At 43.9% G+C, this 19,606-nt stretch overlaps 1 protein-coding gene across 8 annotated transcripts in view; it reads right to left on the minus strand.

The window, feature by feature from the left end:
* PPP1R12B (protein phosphatase 1 regulatory subunit 12B) overlaps positions 1-19,606 on the minus strand; it is a 249,418-nt gene that overhangs the window by 9,870 nt on the left and 219,942 nt on the right. For 5 of the 8 annotated variants that reach the window (XR_010122745.1, XM_054461962.2, XM_063647154.1 and 2 more), the window contains one exon: positions 9,892-9,974. Coding sequence is in view for 7 of the 8 variants with exons in the window: in XM_054461962.2 (XP_054317937.1) it covers positions 9,892-9,974 (83 nt within the window). In the remaining variant the exon portion in view is untranslated. Of the gene's footprint in view, positions 1-1,909; positions 9,975-15,279; positions 15,456-19,606 lie in introns of those variants that run through there. The other 3 variants (XM_054461991.2, XM_054461982.2, XM_054462028.2) reach the window with 2 other exon arrangements.

Genomic DNA, 19,606 nt, shown 5'->3' on the forward strand with positions numbered 1-19,606 from the left:
GTGAGGGTGGTGAGATGGTCCTGAGGCTCTGGCTTCTAACCCAGAATCTCCCTTCAGGGAAGCACCAAAAGGGGCTGAGGTCCCCTCTCTCCTGGGGTTGGGGGAAGACCAGATTGGCACTCTGGTGGGTGCTGGGGCCCACACATCTCCTGAGAACACATGCCAGGCTGCGGAATTGTGGGGAGCATGGTGGTGCTGGGGAACATTGTCTGGGAAGCTGGGCGGGGTGGGGTGGGGACTATATTCTTGAATTCCCTTCCAGTAGAGCTGGGCTTAGGGAACAGCCACAGTCTGAGACCAATGACAAGAGGGAGGCTGGCCCTGGGAAATGAGAATTTGAAAAGTAACAATTTCTACAAAGTCCTCAATTGACTCTTTGCAAATAACTTGAAATGTCTTTAACTTCTGAAGCAAAGATGTTAGGGACCAGGGATAGGGCTTCAGAATTTTTAGGGAAAGGGACAGTGGGACAGCATTGCGCCCAAAGACCAGGGAAGAGTAAAACTCCTTCTTCAGTTCCCACTTCCACCTGTCTCCTCTCCTTGAGGACAGATCAGCAGCTACCATTTTGTCAGTTTACACCAGCACCTGTCCTCCAGGAACACCATTGGCTAGATGTGTGCTTGTCCATCAGGTCCAAAGGCATGGGGGCAGTGAAGGCAAGCCAGGGATGGGAGCTGTCCACCTGACGGAGCATGAGCCCAGATCCTTTAACATCTATCCTGTCTTGCTGCTTCAGTCCCTGAGGCTGGGTAGGGTGAGGGGCATGAGACTTTCAGCAGACGGACTGGGATTTATCACCTGAGGGTCTCCTGGCTGAGAATGTGAGCTTTTTATTCTGCCAATAGGCTGTGGCCTTCTCCTTTCCCCCCAAGAGGGCTGGACCACGTGACGGCTAGGTGATACTGTCTCTGCAGACCTTACTACAACCAGTGGGGGTCAGAAAGAGAAATGACATTTGCAGTCTAGGAACCCTTTGCATCGGTCATGCTTCTTTGCCTCTGTTTTGTGCCCCAGGACAGGACTGAATTCTTCAACCATGACATCAAGTGTGCTTGTTCTGCTGCTGCTTGGGTTACAAACAGCTGGGTGACATCAGGGGAAAAGAATCTTCCCTCCCTGACCTCTCCCCAAGTCAGTGACCAGGGATTTCCGCTTGGCAGGAAACACAGGGCTGAGCAAAGCCAGAGGCAGGGCTTGCTGGATGGAGAAACCAGACCAGATCCTGGCTGCCTGGGGTCAGACCTGGCCACCCACATACAAACCCTGCCAGCGGGCCTGAACAGCTCCTCTCTGGGCATGGCTCCTTCATTTTGAGTGAGTTTAGATTTAACCTTCAATAACTCCCAAGTAAGTTAACTACATTTGTAGTTTGGAACTACAGAATAGTTTTGGATCTCCTGAATTAAACAGTGACCTCATGAAGACTGACTGACTTATGTATATAGCAGATGACTAAGGGTGATGGCAGGAGACTTCCATGAGCCCAAGGAAATCACCACCTCCCTAGACCTCAACTTTCCCATGTACTAGAGTGTGCTAGTGTTCACTTGGATGGCCTCAACACCCTTGTCACTTAAACCTGGTGTCTTCCAAGAAATAACCATATATACTCTTGGTTACTTGAAGCTTGGAACCTTGGTATCTTCTTACGGTTCTTTTGCACTCCAATCTAGGCTTCTCCTTGGCCTGACTCCATTTAGGAAATTCCTTGATCCTACCAGAGACCCTTCTCAGTGGCCATGACTCACTGTGGCTGTCCCTGGGGAAGGGGCCTCTATGTGGACAGGAGTTGTAGGAGGCTGGTGGGCGAGGCCCTCACCAATGATAAAGAGGATGTAAAATCAGAAGAGGCTGCCCCAGATGTGAGATTCTATAAATCCCATGCTCTGAACTGTGGAGACAGTCACAAAGTTAAAACACAGTTTTATTTACTCATTTATAAATACTGTTGTGTTTGCAGGCATCATATAGATGTGAATATTATTATTCCCAAACTTTCAAACACAATACTCAATACTATATAATAACAACCAGTAAAACAAAACCATTCATCTTAGGGTTGAAAGGCCACTCAAAATTGCATAAAAATACATTCAGTTCACAAAGCAAGTCTGGCTGCTTCTCCCTAAACACTCCCAACCCCACCCCATCCCAGGTGTATTTACAGTGGACTGAAGTTAATCCATACAACTCAGCTAAAAAACAGTTACATCTGGTGTGTTAACCTTGGTGGAAATAGGGTGAAGGATGGAGTAAAGACACAAAATGCTACCACTGAAATGGGAGAGGCATGGAAACCCCAGGGTGATTCTTTTCACCCCTGTTGATCAAGGTCAGGGCAAAGACAAGGAGTAAGGAAAACCATAAAGCCAAAGTCTGAGTGTGAACCACTTAACTGAGCACAGGCTATATCTTCTCCAAGAAGGATGCAAGGGTGAAACATTCCTTCCTTCTGCAGGGAAATCATTGCCCTGGTGTGCCAGCCAGTGGTAGGCACAACCTTTCAAAAGTTCAAGGGATGCTGGCTAGAAAAGGAGGTATTCTGGATTGCTGCATCCTCTCAGAACCCTCCCCTACCCCATAGCCTGCCTCCTGGTGTCTTTTTTCCTCCAAACTCTCTTTACCTAACCTCGCTTCATCAGAAGGCAAGCGGGAATTGGTTCCGGGTTTCAGCAGAGTGGGAGAAAGAACAGGCAAAGGCACAGATATTTAGGCGAGAATGAAGCTATTTCTGGCTCTAGCATGTCCCTTGTTCAGGAACAGTGGGCCCAGGGGACCGGCACTCCGACTCTCAACTCTGGTTTTGGGAGAACATTAGAGGCTCTTAAGAGGCTCCCCACCATCAGTGTGCCTTTCCTGAATCCTTGCTCTTTGAATAGGCTGAGCTGTTGCCACCAGATGCACTGATACACTGATTAGGCTTGTGCTGGGAAGACACTTCTGTTTTAAGCTATAAACAGTCTCAGGATAAAGAGTAAACCAGACATGGCTACTCATGGTCTCCTTGGCCAGGCTATGGAGGAGTCATACGGGCCTACAAGTCAAACCTCATCTCTGAGGGGACATTAGCATAGCCGAGGAGCTTTGAAACTGGAATAGGGGGCAGTGGTGGTTGTTGGTATATCCAACTTCTACAGGAATCTTGGCTGATTCATGGAAAACCATCTCTAAAGCACCCTTGGCTCCAAGTGAGAAAAGCAAGGAATTAAGAATGCAGAGGGAGATGAAAGGGAGAGGAGTGAAGTGTATGTTTACTCTGGAAGGACATAAGAGCATCCTGATGTCACCTTAAGGGGCCACCCAAGTAAATCTTTATTGGAAACATCAGGGAAAAATTTGGAGGAGAAATAACAGAAAATATCACTCTGGCAGATTCATGGTCCAAAATAAGCAGATGAATTGGGGAACAGCTCAAATAGGTCCTTTGGGGGATTAGAAGGGAGGGGGAAAAGCAAAAGATATGATTTAATAAATACAATGAGTTTCTGAGTTCTCATTTGTAATCAAGTATATGCCAGACCTCATTTTAAAAGCTCTGGGCTAGCAAATGTGCATGTGAACGCACATAAGCTAGATGCAAGAGTTATCCCCAAATTGCTAAACCTTTTTAGGTAAGGCCAGAACATTCATTAATGGTATTGTCTTTAGACACACCCACCTCTTATTTACAGTTCTCCCGAAGGAGGGCTTCCGGGACACTGGGTTGTAAGCCAAACCTGGGTTCTATGTTTGCCCTCAACCCCAACTCTCAAAGGAGAAGTGAATGCATCTTCTTTTACCATGCAGCTGCTGGCCAAGATTCTGTGTTTTTTCTCAGCCCTCAGAAATCACCTCAGTCCTAGTAGCTGTGACCAACAGTTCCTGGACTACAATGAAGTTGATCTATTTTCCAATCTAATCAGAACACAAAAGATCAATAGCTGTCCCTGATAGGGTCTGCTGCTTCCTGAGCAGTGTCAATACCCATTAAGGAAGCTGATTAAAATCTCTGCTCAGCTGGAGCCTGAGGGATGAAGTCACCAGTGAGACAGAACTCATTTCTGTGTGCCAAAGCTTTGGTTCTGTGAAACACTCTTCCTTCCCGGTACTTGCAGCTTCCACCCTGCTCTATGTCCAAAGCCCCTGGGCCTTCCGCCTATCGCAGCAGACAGCCACCTCCACTTCCAGGGTCTCTGCCCTTTCACTCCAATTACACCAGGTCCTGTAGGAGGCTTGTGAAAGCCAAGTGCTGTTCTATGCAATATGGTTGTGTGGACTCTGGGTTTGTAAACACTTACTGCTTTGGTAGTCTCCTCTTCAGACCTGCTTTGAAGGAAAGACCATCTTGAATGGTATCAGAACCTCCTACTTCTGATAAGTCCAAAATCCAGAGGGGGAACTCAATGGAACTAAAGGTTGAGGTTCTTATCAAGGAAAATTTTCTTGCTGCTGTAAGGCTGAGTTCAAGACAATGAACCAGACGGTGCTAAGCAGAAAAACGATTAGTCTGCTATTTGGGTGTGAAGAGCCAATGTAGATCATATTTTAAGAAAGCTGAGGAAAGGTGGTTGAGGAAACCTATGAAGCAGCAGGTCTATTTCCTATTAAAACAACTTGTCCAAAGGCTGCCTGCAACAAATTGCTTTCTATCCACTTCTCCATGAGCTCCAATTTCCACCTCTGCAGGCTTTAATATTCTTACCAAGCCATCAGGAGGGAAAGCCATTGCAACATCATTCAGTTACCCTCAATATTAAATTCACTTCCCAACAAGGATGAGAAGTCAACCTTGATGTGCTCATGTTAAACAGTTTAAATCCAGAAGAAAACAAAACATTTTGGACTTGGATTTTTGAGGTTAGAAAGAGTTTTTGAAGCAGAAATCCCAATAAATGTGCTGATCTTCCTAAGAATGAATAAATCACAGAATTTTAAGCCAAAAAGAAAGGGCACATAAAGATTATCCAGTCCAACCTCATTTTACAGACAGGGAGGGTGACCTGCCCAAAGTCACATGACTAAAAGGAGAAGGGGTGGCCTTGGAATACAGATGTTCTGACTTCTAGGGTCTTATCTTTTAATGTTGCCTTTTTGTCCTCAAAGCTGCTTGCTTATTGGGTTGGAAGAACTCACATCTTATGAGGGGTTAGACCCTGCCTTGAAAATCAGTATGGTAGGCTGGGCGTGGTGCCTTACACCTGTAATCCTATCACTTTGGGAGGCCCAGCCAGGTGGATTGCTTGAGACCAGCCTGGGCAACATGGCAAAACCCCATCTCCACAAAAAAATTCAAAAATTAGCTGGGCATGGTGGCACACACCTGCAGTCCTAGCTGCTTGGGAGGCTGAGGTGAGAGGATCCCTTGAGCCTGGGAGGTGGAGGTTGCAGTGAGCTGAGATCACACCACTGCACTCCAGCCTGGGCGACAGAGTATGGTGACTAAGATCTGTAGTAATAACTGGGCCTAGATTTAGGCCAATTACACCACCTCTGATTGATAAGTGTGTGCTTAAAGTGCGGTCAGTGCTGGCATAAACAATGGGGTTTGAGGGCCCCGATGATATCTCTGAGGGAAGGATACCAGGGCTCCTGCAGTGTTACTTCACTGATAAGCTCCAGTGGAACCAGTGGCTCATCTGGTAGAGTAGAATTTCCCTTTTCTTTCTGCTTAAATGCTGAATCCTTTCTGCTTTCTTTTTCCATTTTGCACCTTTGGAGGTGCAAAGCCACCTGGAAGCTGAATAACTGGCAACACTTTTAAATAGTTCTCTCTTCTCCAGGCTTCTTCTGCTCACTCCATGCCCACCTCAAGGGTGCCAACACTCACCAGTGGCCCAGACCGAAACACTGGCCTTTCTCTGAGAGGAGACAGTGTCTGTCTGTGGCTAGGAGAGGCTGCAAAGAGGCCAAAAATCCAGACACCTAACAAAATACATGGCTTTGAGAGTTTCTTCTTCCATCATCTTTGGCTCAATTAAATGCCTCTAGTGGAGAAACAGTCAGTAGTTTACACACACTTTCGTGGGATCCACAGACCACTAACTTGAGTTTTAGCTTCCTTGCTTCCTGAGTGGAACCATCTAATAAGCACATGGTTTGGGGAAGGGAAATGGGTAAAATGTTGCAAAAGAGAGATCTGAAATCTCATTAGTGGCCTCAGATAGCAATAAATGAATCTAAGTCTTCTTAAACTTGGGGTGGGAACTAGGACAGAAACCAGGGGAAGCCCAGAAGAGAAGCAAACACATCCTGCAGTTGGAAGACAGGGAGGTTCTAGGGAACATCAAATGAGAATGGCCCACTAGAGAATCTGGTGCACTGAGTAAGCCCAAAGCATGTCTATTCTTCAGACTCTTTAGTGGCAACACCCTGAGATTTGCATAACCCTTTCGCTAGAGATTGGGATGGGGCTGGGGTCATCATACTCTGGAGCTATCTGGAAAAGGATCAGCAGCCCTGGAAAAACAAACTTTAGCCACAGAATCTCTGGAATGGCCAAATCATTACTTCCAAAGGTGTGGCTCGGTTTTTGAAAAATAACAAATTAATGAAAACAGAGTTTTACCAAGAACATTCTCTTTCCCATTCTGATATTTCATGTAAAGACTCTAAGTTAAGTGACAGACCTGAGCCCCATGTTGTTGGCCATGTCTGCAGCTATTTATTCAGCTTGAGCTGCCTGGGGTGCTCATGAGTATCCAAACCAGCAGGTGAGGACTGAGGATTGTGGCCACTGAAGAGGCCAGCGGTAGGTACCTGTCCAAGCAGCACAAGAAAAGGGAGACCTGCTGATGCCAGTATCCAGAGAGAACTGCTGGCTAGTAGAAGGCCTATAACTACCATCTCATGGGGCTTCCAGACAATACAGTTGTGAAGGAATGGTATTTTATCTCTGGAGATAGACCAGAAATCAGTTCATCTAATAAAATTAATTGCATAAGACAAAGTACCTGAAATTACCTAGGATAGTTTACACTTACTTTCATGAGTTCTTGGCTATAGAATCCAGTATTCCTGAGATTGAAAAGCTTGCAAATTTCTTGTCACAAGGAAAACTTTCTGGCAAGAAAAGTCAGCTTTAACATGGAAGGGTCACGTGAAGTGGCAGGGATGCAACACCAATCTAAGAGTTTTGAGAATCTGCCCCCAATACTTTTGAAAGGCACAAACAGATCTGAGGGGACTCTCTGTAACCCCTTTCCCTGGTCTATTGAGTGGAAAAGGGTCAAGATGTATTCCTAATAATCCAATTTTCTTTTCTTGAGAAAGAAGTATCATCTTCCTTCCCCGATATTCAAAATGTTCCAGAATAATCAATTAGTAAACACCTTATGTTGATTTCCTCTCCCAGAATGAAGGATATAAAACTTATTACTTTAATTTAGCATTCCCTGAGAACTGAACTTACAGTACTCCCACGATAATACAAAGTCTCAAGATAGTAGTAGCTTCTCTTGAAAAATGGTTGGAAATGAAAGACAGAATTTTATATACTCTAAAAATGGGGTTTTGTCAGAGGAAACATATCTCCTGTTCTGGAATTGGGATTTATTTTTATTTTTTAGTATTATTATTATTTTTGAGACGGAGTCTCACTCTGTCGCCCAGGCCGCAGTACAGTGGCGTGATCAAGGCTCACTGCAAGCTCCGCCTCCCGGGTTCACGCCATTCTCCTGCCTCAGCCTCCTGAGTAGCTGGGACTACAGGCACCTGCCACCACACCCGGCTAATTTTTTGTATTTTTAGTAGAGATTGGGTTTCACCATGTTAGCCAGGATGGTCTCGATCTCCTTCCCTTGTGATCTGTCCACCTCGGCCTCCTAAAGTTCTGGGATTACAGGCGTGAGCCACTGCATCCGGCGGAATTGGGATCTTGAATTACAGCTTCTAGTTTAAAGAGCATGTGATGTTTCAGAGGGAGGGCCATGGAGAGCTACACGTCACGTTAGGAAAGGAATTAACAGACAGAGGTAGTATATATTAAGGGAATGAACCACTCTAAACACTGAATATCACTGGCAACCCTAAAATGATGAGGATTTAATGACCTGCACACTCAAGTGAACCAAGGGATAAAACTCCTACAAAAAGAAAATACTCTAAGTATTAATGCTAGGTTATCATCAAGAACTAATGGTTTAATTTTGCACTGGATTTGTATTCTTTCCAGGCCTGGGCATGATATTTTAAAGGCTGGTTTTGTCTAGAGGAGGATGGCCAAGATGTGACAGGTAAGAAAAGCATGCCATATGAGGAATGACTGAAAGGACTAGAGTAACAGCAGCTCAAAATAAGACTGAGGGAGAGACCACCCACTGCACATATCTGAAGCGCTGTTAAAAAGTTGCAGATAGTAGATCTGGACTACAAGGAGAATCCACAGGCAGACTTCAGCTGATATGAGGAAAAACTCTCTCGTTATTAGAGTTGCCCAACTTTTGAGTAATAAATGCATAGCCACCAGAGGCTACCTGACCATGCCCATGGATCAAAGCTGTGGTAGCAGGGGTCCCTGTGACACAATAATAGAAAGCTGGACCTAATGACCTCTGGGCCTTGCCACTCTAAACTTCCATGACTCTCATCAATGGGTTGAAAGTACTTCATTCCATTAAACCTCTATTAAGTGCCATTTCCCCTATTAATTTCTAAGAAAGTAAATCTCTCTGCTAAATCTAACCACTAGAAATAATCAAATTCACCACTATTCTCACAGCCCAGTAGGCTGCTATCTTCCATCTTCTTTGTCACAATGTTGCAAGTGGCCTCAGATACTTGACTTTCACCATATGTCTTTCCAGCCTGCTTCCACTTCCTAGTCCATCTCCCAACAATCTCCCCTCCCCACCTCTCATTCCTCCTTGCACTGACTTCATTTCTCATTAGAAGCAGGTGTCAGAGCGAAGAGAGGAAAACAAGGTCAAGGAAGTGAGGCAGAATGGGGTATTCAGAGCCCAGATTTTCTTATAAAGAAAATCACTTTGAAGGGGGAAGATAAGTGGGAGATGAAAACAATGAGCTGACACTTATGCCATAGTCTAGCTTTCAGGGAGCAGGCAGTGGTGCTGCCACCAAGGCACCAGAGTGATGATTTTCTTGTCTCCAGAATAATGACTTCCCACAATAGCCAAAGACAACTGAGGTCAGGTGCTCTGTCCTAGCTTTTATACCATTGAGTGAGGGGGTGGGGGGAGGGAAAAAAATAAAAGGATAGAAAGGAAAGGAATAAATGAAGCCAGGGACATTTGAGCCTTGGAGAAACGGCTAGGTATGAGGGAGGAATAAGGGTTAAAACTAGTTAGGGAGATTACTGGGTGTTGATAGAAAAAATAAAACTCAGTTCCTGAGAGGTGAAGAAGAATAGAGCGCCTCAATGCAGTCACTGTCACCTTGGGCGCTAACCATTCCAGAGGGCATCTGATGATCAATTCAACATCCTGCTGTATCTCTTGACACCCCAATCAGGATCCTGGAGTGATTACCACAAGACTCACCTATATCAGAGGACACTGGGTTAATGTAAAAAGCTGAAGGATACTGATTAGGGTAGAAGTCTTACATGTTTGGACCAAATCCAATGTGGACAAAGTAGCTGAGCAGCAGGAAGCTGAGGGGTCCACAGCTGAGCCTGGTGTACTCCCCAGAGCATTCTCCAGATGGCTCGAATTATCACAATCATGCTTCAATTAAAACTGTCATAAAACTTGGGATAGGGGTTTGGAAGAACAGGGCATTGAAAGTGCAGAGAAAATGTAGAGTGTATAGAGGTGACTGAAGAGGGTGATAGAAAGAAGTGTCCTTCCACCAAAACATCCATTTCTTTTGGTTGGAAGGCAAGGACTGGAAAAGAGGGGTGGGGGCAGCAAATGCTGTCCCTTTCTTTCCTCATAAATCTGGAGCCTAGCCTACTTGGACAGTTTGCTGATGACTCTGATGAGGGCACCATTTTCATCTTTCAGCCTCTGGTTGTCGGATTTCAGTTCTGTTAACACCTGTAGGGTGACAGAGGGAAAGGTGAGTTAGAGCCTGGCAGGATCCTCCTTTGCCCTCCCTGACCAGGCCAGGCCAGCCTGGTGAGCAGGGCCTTTTGAGACAATGTGTGGAATAAACTCTCATGGTCCGTTCTCCCAGGGATGAAATTCCCTTCAATCTTCCTATTTATTGAGTTGGTAATGTTAATCTTTAGGGAGATTATAGCCATTCCATCTTTTGAGCTGGCATATTCAGCAGTAGTATCTTATTTCTTCATAGGCAGACCTCACATTTCACACTGTATGTCCTTTCATTCTATTGAATCAGTAACCACTTTCAATTTCTCCTGCCCTTAAACTCACCCCTAAAGAAATTGGGGAGAGAGCCAAAATGGGCTGGTGAGGACATAGGGAAAGAATTCAGAAAGGGGGTGGTGGTCAACTAGAAGAGTTAAAGGAGGATACTGCTTCACATCTCATCAAAAACAAGAGCAAAGGCCAGAGAGGCAGCACTCGGCTTCCCTGCCATATGCACAAGATGATTTAAGCATCCACCACTTGGTGCCTTCGGTGAATAATCCTCCAAATTCTCGCTAGTCATACTATACGTATCCGCTTGCAACCATTAAAACTCAGAAAACTTACAGTCACAGAGCTGTGAGGCACAGTGAACACTAGGCATGTATTTAATCCTCTCCAAAGCTCCCCACTGACAGTTACCAAAGGATACCCAGAGGCCTTATCAGCAGTTTTAGGGGATGGCATTGTAATTCACAGAAATAGATGCTTGTTGGGCAGGGGAGGGAGTGGAAACTCAATTTTATCAGTTCTGCTATCCTGGAACATTACACATACTGTTGTCTAACTTGTGAAAAAAAGGAAAAATAGCCTCAAGTTCCATCCTGGAAGTTCAAGTCTTTGTTACATGATCAGGCACTTTCGACAAGTACGCTGTGCATCTGAAAAATCCTAATGGGATGTTGATAAGGGTACAGTTTATGTGTGGGTCCCACTGGCAGCAAGAGCGATTTAGGATAGCAGGTAAGTACATCGCCACTATGCAGGCTACAGAAAGCTACATCTGTATCTGTTCAATACAGGTGTCCTTTGACTAGTCATTTAAACCTATAGGACCCCAGGGACAGGTAATGCCCCCAGTAAAGGGTGACCTGTGCTGAGGTGTTACAAGGCCTATTTAGTTCTAGCTCTGACTCTGCTATTAACCACTTAGGAGATCTAACTGTGCCTTAAGGAATATAATGTTTCCTTGATCTCTCAGGGAAGACATAGGTTAAATTATATAAATATATGTGTATGTACACAAATATGAATCACAGATACATACATAATTTGTATCAGGGAAATAAAAGGAAAATTACTGAATATCTATAATGTGGATGGCACTGTGCTAGAGGGTCTCCCTAGTGCCTCATGAGACTATGATACAGTTGTTATCCTGATTTCTACAAATGGGGAAATGAAAAGTGCCATAACTAGTTCAAGGCACCCAGCAAAGCTAATATTGAATCCCAATGTGCCTGACTCCAAAGATCATTCTTTTATTACATGTGGGATGGAAAACAAAACACCAAAAATGTTTGACGCCTAGAAACTGAAATTCCAGCACTGTCTTTGTCACTAGTGATCTATTACTTTAGGCAGATCACTCGCCTTCTCTGCATTTCCATTTTTGTACTTCCGTAAGAACAACAGTCCCTGTCCTACTCTCTCGTATGGTAGGGACTCTGCAAGGCTCACAGGAGGTAACAGATGTGGAAGTGTGTTGACATACATAATGAGCTTTGTGATACTGAGTGTTCCTACAATCACTGTGAGTTTTCTCCTGATTGTGGGAGGGCAGGCAAATATCTGCAAACTTTATTAAGAAGACTTTAATCCAGAAAATATAAAAATAAAGTTGCAGTCCTTTGACCCTGGTCTCCTACCTCTGATTTAATCAAAGCAGCTCTGGCTGCCGTCTCCTTCGTTCCTCTATCCCTGTAGCCTTGCCTACCAGACTGAACGCTTGGAAACTCATTTCAATGAGATTTTTAGAAAAAACCCAGGGTAGCCTCATGTTTCTGTGTTCAATCTGCTCTTTAATGCCCCATCCTGGGGCTGCAGCTTGGGTATAAGTGAGACTGTGAAAGCCACATTTCCATAATAGGATTCCACAGGTAGGAAGAAGCTATATATGGCAATGGATTACATTTCACTGCTTAGCAGCTCATCAAATCAGAACTGAGCTGCCTTAAAAAATGTATAAACAACTTGTAGAGTCTTGTAGAGTTTTAGTGATTTATTTCCACATTAAGAAGTCAATTCCTTGAAAAAAAAATTTGGACAAGGCAGTTCTGCAGCTGCAACATGCTAAAATTGACATCTAAAGGGAGTGGCAAAAAGTGTTAAGAGGTGGAATGTAGAAATCAAGGGTGGGGGGAAAGCCCCACAAAGTTCAATCTCAGAAGAGAGAGGGGGAAATGAACAGTGTTATCTGATATCCACTTGAAGTTAAAGAATGGTTAAATAAGAACATATGTGAAAGTACGATATAAGTATGAAGTTTAGCAAAGCTTTATCATTTTAACTCTCTGGATCTTAGTTTCTTAATTTTTAAGTTCCCAGCTTACCACAATTTGGTGTTAAAAAGATACCCTGGGCAAATAAAATTAAGTACACATTTCTCAACTATTACTTCTTACAGTCTTTGAGGAATGTGTTAAAGAGGAAGGGGCTACAGGGGTCCTAAAGCTTCAGAGACCTAGAGCAAGGCTAGCTGTAGGTTGAGAGGGACTCAGGATGAGTCTTGCATGAGCTGTCTTGCTTTTAACTACAAGGAAAGTGGGAAGGGAGTCCCCTCTGGTATTTTGTTGGTAAGTGGTTTGCTCTGCATGCTGAGATAAGATGATTTTTCCAGGGAACTATTAAAAAAAAAAAAAAGGTAGAGTAAAATCTCTCGACTGCACTGCCAGTTTGGCTTAGTTATCTCATCCTTCCTTCTGGCAAGAATCGGCAAGCTTTTTCTGTAAAATGCCAGACAATAAGTATCTTAGGGTTTGCAGGTCAAACAGTCTCTGTTGCTACTCCTCAGCTCTGCTGTTGTAGCACCAAAGCACCCATAGACATAACAATAATAGGTAAACAAATGAGTTTGGTTCAGTTCCAATAAAACTTTTATTTTGGACATTGAAATTTGAATTCCATATAATGTTCGTGTTCGTATGTTGTAAAATATTATTCTTCTTTTGATTTCTTTTTTGACTATTTGTATGGCTTACGGGCCATACTGGTGGGTCACAGTTTGCTAACCCTTGCTATGGTCATGTACCAGGCAATGGCTTTCTTTACAGCAGCAAAATCTTTTGGTAGGTAAATGGCTCTTTAGAAGTTAGGCTTTGACAAGCAAGTCACAGTGCTGAGAAAGCAGAATGCTGCCCTTCCTCCCTCAGCTGCAATGCTGGGGGCACAGTGTAGTTGCTCAATAGATCCTTCTTGCATTGTTTGGGCCACATGCTTAACAAATGGTGAAAACTGTGCCAAATATGCACACAGCTTATATTACAGTGGTGAAAAGTTTGCACTCTGGAACCTGACATATTTGGTTTGAATTTTGGTTCTACCACTTACTCTCAGAGTGACCTTGGGCAAGTTATTTAATCTGTGACTCAGTTTTTTTTTCATTTTTACAATAATTGTTTTGGGGAATACATGAGAAAAACTATATAAAGCATTCAGCACAGGCCTTAATAAATGACAACTGTTAAGGTTATTAACTACTGAAAGCATGAGATCTAGTTTTGCCCCATATCCTATACTATCTTGCAACAAAGAGATACTAAAAATAACTGGGACATCTTTTGGGGGGGTCCCTAGTTTAGCCTAAGTAAAAATTTCCAGGAATCTTGAGGCTAACTTTAAAGCATGGAGTCTGGACCTAACAGTGGCTGCTTACAGCCAGGCCATGGTAGAACTTGCCTTTCAATTTTCTTTCTGCCTATGATAGCATCTACAACAGGATATTAGCTCAGCCCTATGATAATTCGGGTGATTCAGTTCTAGTGGATATTAGTTGCCAGCTACTAACCCTGAAGGCAAAAGCAAATAGGCTGAAAGAAAGAACAGGCTGTGGTCAGGACTAATTAGATTGTTGCTGACAATTAAAAATTCATCTCAGAGGAGTGGTGACCCCATCATACCATCTTGAGATGGAAAAACCAGTTGTCTGTGAGCTTCTCTTTCAGATCCATAGCCAGGGAAAGGATCCAGTTTGCCAAGCACATTTTTGGTTCTCAGTTGAAAATAAATCCTTGCTCTCTGCTCCACTGCCTGCCATCTCCTTTGCAAAGCTGGCCTCATTAGAGAGGGCCTGGCTCCATGAGGGTCTCATTTATATAGGCTGTGTTCTGCCTCACAGCCCACACACTAAGGACAGGGAGGGGCACATCCCTAGGGCCCAAAGATTTGTGATGGGAATGAGAGATATGCCTCCTAAGGAGGGAGAAGAAAGCAAAGACTACCGCAGAAGGAGGCAAAGAATGCTTATCCAATTATGCTTGAATAGTGGGATGGAGAGTGTTTTTGCTAGTAGTGGAGCTGGACAGGAACAGTTCCAACCTTGAGTTTTAGTCCTCTCCATCGGTAATGTTGTCAGCTGTGAGGACTGTCTGGTATACAAAGGGCTGCGGTTCTTAACCATGGTTGTACAAGGAATCAATAGGAGAGGTTTGAAAAAATACTGATGCCTGGGTCTCAACCCAGACCATTGATTATTTGGGGATGGACCCAGACATCCCTATATGTATATGTTAAAAGCTATGTATATGTTTAAAATATACCCACAGGTATATGTTAAAAGCTCCTAGATGTTTCTTGCAGCCAAGATTGAGAGCCCCTGCCCTTGGTTACCCAAGGCCCAACCCCAATTGCTCCAGGGGAGTGGGTTGGACTTGGGTTGCTATTGGCTAAGAAAGATCAATTTCCATTTGGCAATGACCCCGTCAATGAAATATGTATATGTGCATGTACACAGGTATATGCACATACACGTGTATACCTATGTGTAGCTGAGTGAACAAATTCATACTCAGCCTCCAGCGGAAGAGAAGGTAATGTGGTGACCTTACCAAATGAATATATTGGTAGCCCAGTTGAGGTCTCTCTCACTGCCTCCCTTGACCTAGGCTGGTATGTCCCATTCTATGATCTCAGTCCTGGCTGCTTCCATCTGCAGATAACCAAGCTTTACAGGAACCTGCATATGGAGGCTCGGATGGAGGGGATGAGCACAGAGCTTCTGGGACTAATAAGAAGACTGAACCTGCCTGGAGTAGTGGAGGAGGGAAGTGAGTTGGAGAGTAGGGGCAAGAACTAGAGCTCCTGGGTGTCCGAGGACTCGATGGACTCCGAGAGTCTGGCCACCACTCGGGTCAGGGCCCTGTTCTCAGCCTGCAGTTGCTCGTTCATCTGCTTCAAGGTTTGAATCTGTTTTAGCTGGTGGAGGTTCTGTAGAGATTGAGACATGAAAAGGACAGACAGACAAGACAGAGAGAGACAAGACAGACCAGAGGAGAGAAAAGTAGGACAAAGAAATCACGTGACTTTTTGTTTTTGTTTTTAGTTTGCATGCAAGAAAGGAAATGAGAAAGGCAGGAGTCATGGAGCAAATGGGTGGCAGGTGGACGGATGATGGAGAAAAGCAACAGGGAAGGACAGCTGTGTCTGATTCTTGGCTAAGATCTAAATATGCCATATGAATATAACTGCCAGGCTCTCAAAAGGCACATATGGATTGCTTTTGAGAATGAAAGTCCAGCAAGTGGTCTGGAGCCTTCTGAACCAAATTAACATGGTTGAGGCATAACTTCAGGGACCCTTCATCATGACTGAGATTAGAGCTGAGGACTTGGTATGTTCTTAAATCTAGCTGCTGCCCCTTTCTCTCTCCCTTCCTCTAATCTTCCCCTCATACTCAGCTCTCTTCTTTCACTTTATTTGTTTATTTATCTGAGATAGGGTCCAACTCTGTCACCTTGGCTGGAGTGCAGTGGCACAAAACTGAAACATCTGCCTCCCAGGCTCAAGCCATCTTCCCACCTCAGCCTCCTAAAGTAGCTGGGACTACAGGCATACACCACCATACCTGGCTAATTTTTATATTTTTTGTAGAGACAGGATTTCACCATGTAGCCCAAGCTGGTCTCAAATTCCTGAGGTCAAGCAATCCTCCTGCCTTAGCCTCCCAAAGTGCTGGGATTACAGGTGTGGGCCATTGCATTTGGCCTCATTTGTTTTTAAAAAATAAAACAAGGAAAATAAAAGAGAGGCCTATTACTTAAGCTTTTTTTTTTTTTTTTTTTTTTTTAGGGGGCATGTACTGTTTAGAAGGTTAAAGTGACACATACCAAAATAAGAAAGAACTGTCAGCTCTCTGGATCGTCCTCTAACCTGCTTTGTAGGAAGCTTCATTAACCCTGATAGCTTTCTTCTGCAGTCCAGAGAGATTGTTTCAGGATCCAAAAACTGCTAACCTGTCTCTGACCTGCTATAAGATTATATGCATCACTAAATTCACAGCTAACCATGCTTTCTTTGTCTCAGTTCAAGCAGTTTGGGAGCTGCTTAAAGGTGTTCATAAACAGACTCATACTCTGGAAATTATAGCTGTGTAAAAAAGCTGGAGAAACCATAAAAGCCCAATGATAATGAAACTAGCTGGACCAATGTGCTAGTCCAGCCCTTTCTGTCTGTCAGTGTTGCAAGCGGAACAGAATAACCAGCCCACAGACATTCTTCCTGATACCCCATATTCCATAAGACATTTAAAGACTTTAATAAATGGAATTATATCAAAGGCCGGCCGACTCTGCTACTGTCCTTCCTAAGTAGTCATCTTCACTGCCCCAAAACTGAGACCATCAACTCTTTGGGAGGAGAATAATGATTTTTTTGTGCAAATGGGGTTTCATAGATGAGGATGGACAATCCTGTGGGTTATAATGACTACAAAAAGGTGGCCAGGTATCAGAGAAAAGTCTCTCATATCTATAAGATGAAAAGGATAGAAATGAAAGATTAGTGGAGTTATAGTTGTTTGGGAGTGAAGAAGCAAGAAAATGAAAGGTAGCATGAAGGGGAAAAACAGTGAAAAGGAAAAACAAGCAGAGACAAACTGCTGAATCTCTTTTCCCAAAGAGAAAGAATGACCACCTTGGAATAAAGGTAGGCTAGCCAAACTGTCTCATGTAGCCATTGGAGGGTGAGGACTGGGCAATCTTCTTTGCCCACTGTAAGCATCTTGGCCATGGGGAGGATAGAGGAGGGAGATCACGGTACAGCATATGGAAAAGATTAAAGCAATGGGCAGGGACCAAATTTAAAAACCAATGGAAAGTCCCTGGCTCTCACTCTTCTTTGGTGTTGACACTGGACCAAAGCTTTCAACATAATCATTATCAAATAATTGTCATTGTATGAAGTGGTACTTACCTCCCAGGGAATAACATTAAAGACATGAATGATGAAAGTGACTCAATCTAACAACTGAGTATAAGCAGATCAAGGTGAAAGAATTTGGAAGTTATCAGCATGAAGGAGAGAGGCAGGAAACAATCTGGTGGAATGTTCTATAGGAAGCAGTATTGAAAACAAGGCAAGGCGAGGAGGAGAGGAGAAGGGGCAGGGCCCAGCGCAGGACGGGCAAGGGCAGGGCTAAGGAGCAGGGTCAGCTAGTAATCTTTCCAAAGAAAAATAAAAATTCCAGGACCAATCTAAAAAGGAATTGGTTGCTGGGTCCCTCTCATGCAAGGACCTAGGAAAGGAAGGGGAGAAGGTCTGACAAGGAGGCTGATGCTGAATGGAGGATGCAGTAGAGAAGTAATCACATCTGATGTGGGCCAAGACCAGGTGCAGGCCTGGCACAGCTCACACTGACATGCACACCTGTCAGAAGTTGGCATATAATCCTACTCCAATCCAGGATCGGGTAGAGTTTCTCTTGAGGAGAATTCATAAATACTTACCTTTCCAATAAAAGTCCAGAAAGGCACAACATATCTCATAACCACAGAGCCACATATACATCTGGGTAAGCCCATCTCATGGTTCCCCCATTTCACCTGGCCTTTGTACTTTATTTGGTAGAGTTAGAAAAATAGGACTGAAGTCACTTTCTTTCCTTGAGTAACCTACTGTATTTTTAAGGGTTCACTGGAGATCAGCCCCCTCTACTCTACTGTTCCCTACTGATTGCTCCAAGGTTTGAGCATCTGTACAAAATGAATATGCAACAAGCATGACCAACTGGCCCCAAGCTCTACTGGATCCCAGTTTGGCCAGACAGTCACCTGTACCTTTGGCTGCCTAGTACAGAGAGATTTTGGCTATTAATCACTCTAGCAATGTTGGTCACCATAAACCATAGTCTGAATGAAGAGCTTGAGAGCTAAACAAGTGTTTTCTTAGACTCTTTTAGGGCCAGTCATACAAATTTTATCGTATTTATATATTTGCGTCTTTGAAGTTTTTGTCTTCAAGTAGGTACAGACAGAAAAATAAAACTGGTGAGAATGCAGAGGCACAGATGCTTCTCCCCTAGTCCTCTAGGGGGTGCTGGACGATCTGCAAATCTGGCATTGGGCTTTGATTTGAGCAAATAGTGTTCAGGGGCTTTAGAGTTTACAGGCATTTCTTCTTCATTTGGCTTTGTAATGGATAATGGAGAATAATGGACACCTGACTGAATCTGAATGTTTTAACTAAAAAAAAAATCAGTCTTGGCCAGGCGCGGTGGCTCACACCTGTAATCACAGCACTTTGGGAGGCTGAGGTGGGTGGATCCCCTGAGCTAAGGAGTTCGAGACCACCTGGTGCAACATGGTGAAACCCTGTCTCTACTAAAAATACAAAAAAATTAACTGGGTGTGGTGGCACACACTTCTAGTCCCAGCTCCTTGGGAGGCTGAGGCAGGAGAATCGCTTGAGCGATTGAATCTGCCTAGAGGCAAAAGTTGCAGTAAGCCGACATTGTGCCACTGCACTCAGGCTTGGGCTACAGAGTGAGGCTCCATCTCAAAAAAAAAAAAAAAAAAAAAATCAGCCTCAAAACAGCTTACCTATTGGTTTGAGGACTAAACATTCATGATCTGGCTCCACTTGATAATTTACAATTGATTTTAGAGTTGCTGGCAAATGGCTTATGGCTGGGGAGAGCAAACACTTTCATATCTTATAATCTCTTGAGGAAAGGAAAGAACTCACGATCTAGTTTAGGAAATCATAGATTGATAGCATAAAGAGACAGAGAAAAAATGTAAGCCTATCTCAACCTACAGAATTGAGGGTAACTAGAACTACTGAAGGGGCTTCCATAATTCCCGATTTAGAATTGGAATAAAAATAACAAAGGGCCTCAATTTCTCTAATTTGACCACTTTCTGGGTTTTTGTGTGTGGGCCTGCTTTGACGTGACACAGAGCCCCATGACTGGTGAGTGGAGGCTGTCTTTGGGCTCCCAGGTACTTCTTGAAAGGTTCCAGCTTTTGCCTCAATTACATGCTCTAGATCAGCATTTAGGACATTTCTTAATAAGCAACACTGTCAGCTGCCTAACAGCAGAGTACAGATGGTATAACTCAGGAGGTCTCAAAAATGGAGGA

The sequence above is a fragment of the Pongo pygmaeus genome, chromosome 1 (assembly GCF_028885625.2).
Source record: "Pongo pygmaeus isolate AG05252 chromosome 1, NHGRI_mPonPyg2-v2.0_pri, whole genome shotgun sequence".
In the NCBI taxonomy this organism is placed as follows: Eukaryota; Metazoa; Chordata; class Mammalia; order Primates; family Hominidae; genus Pongo; species Pongo pygmaeus.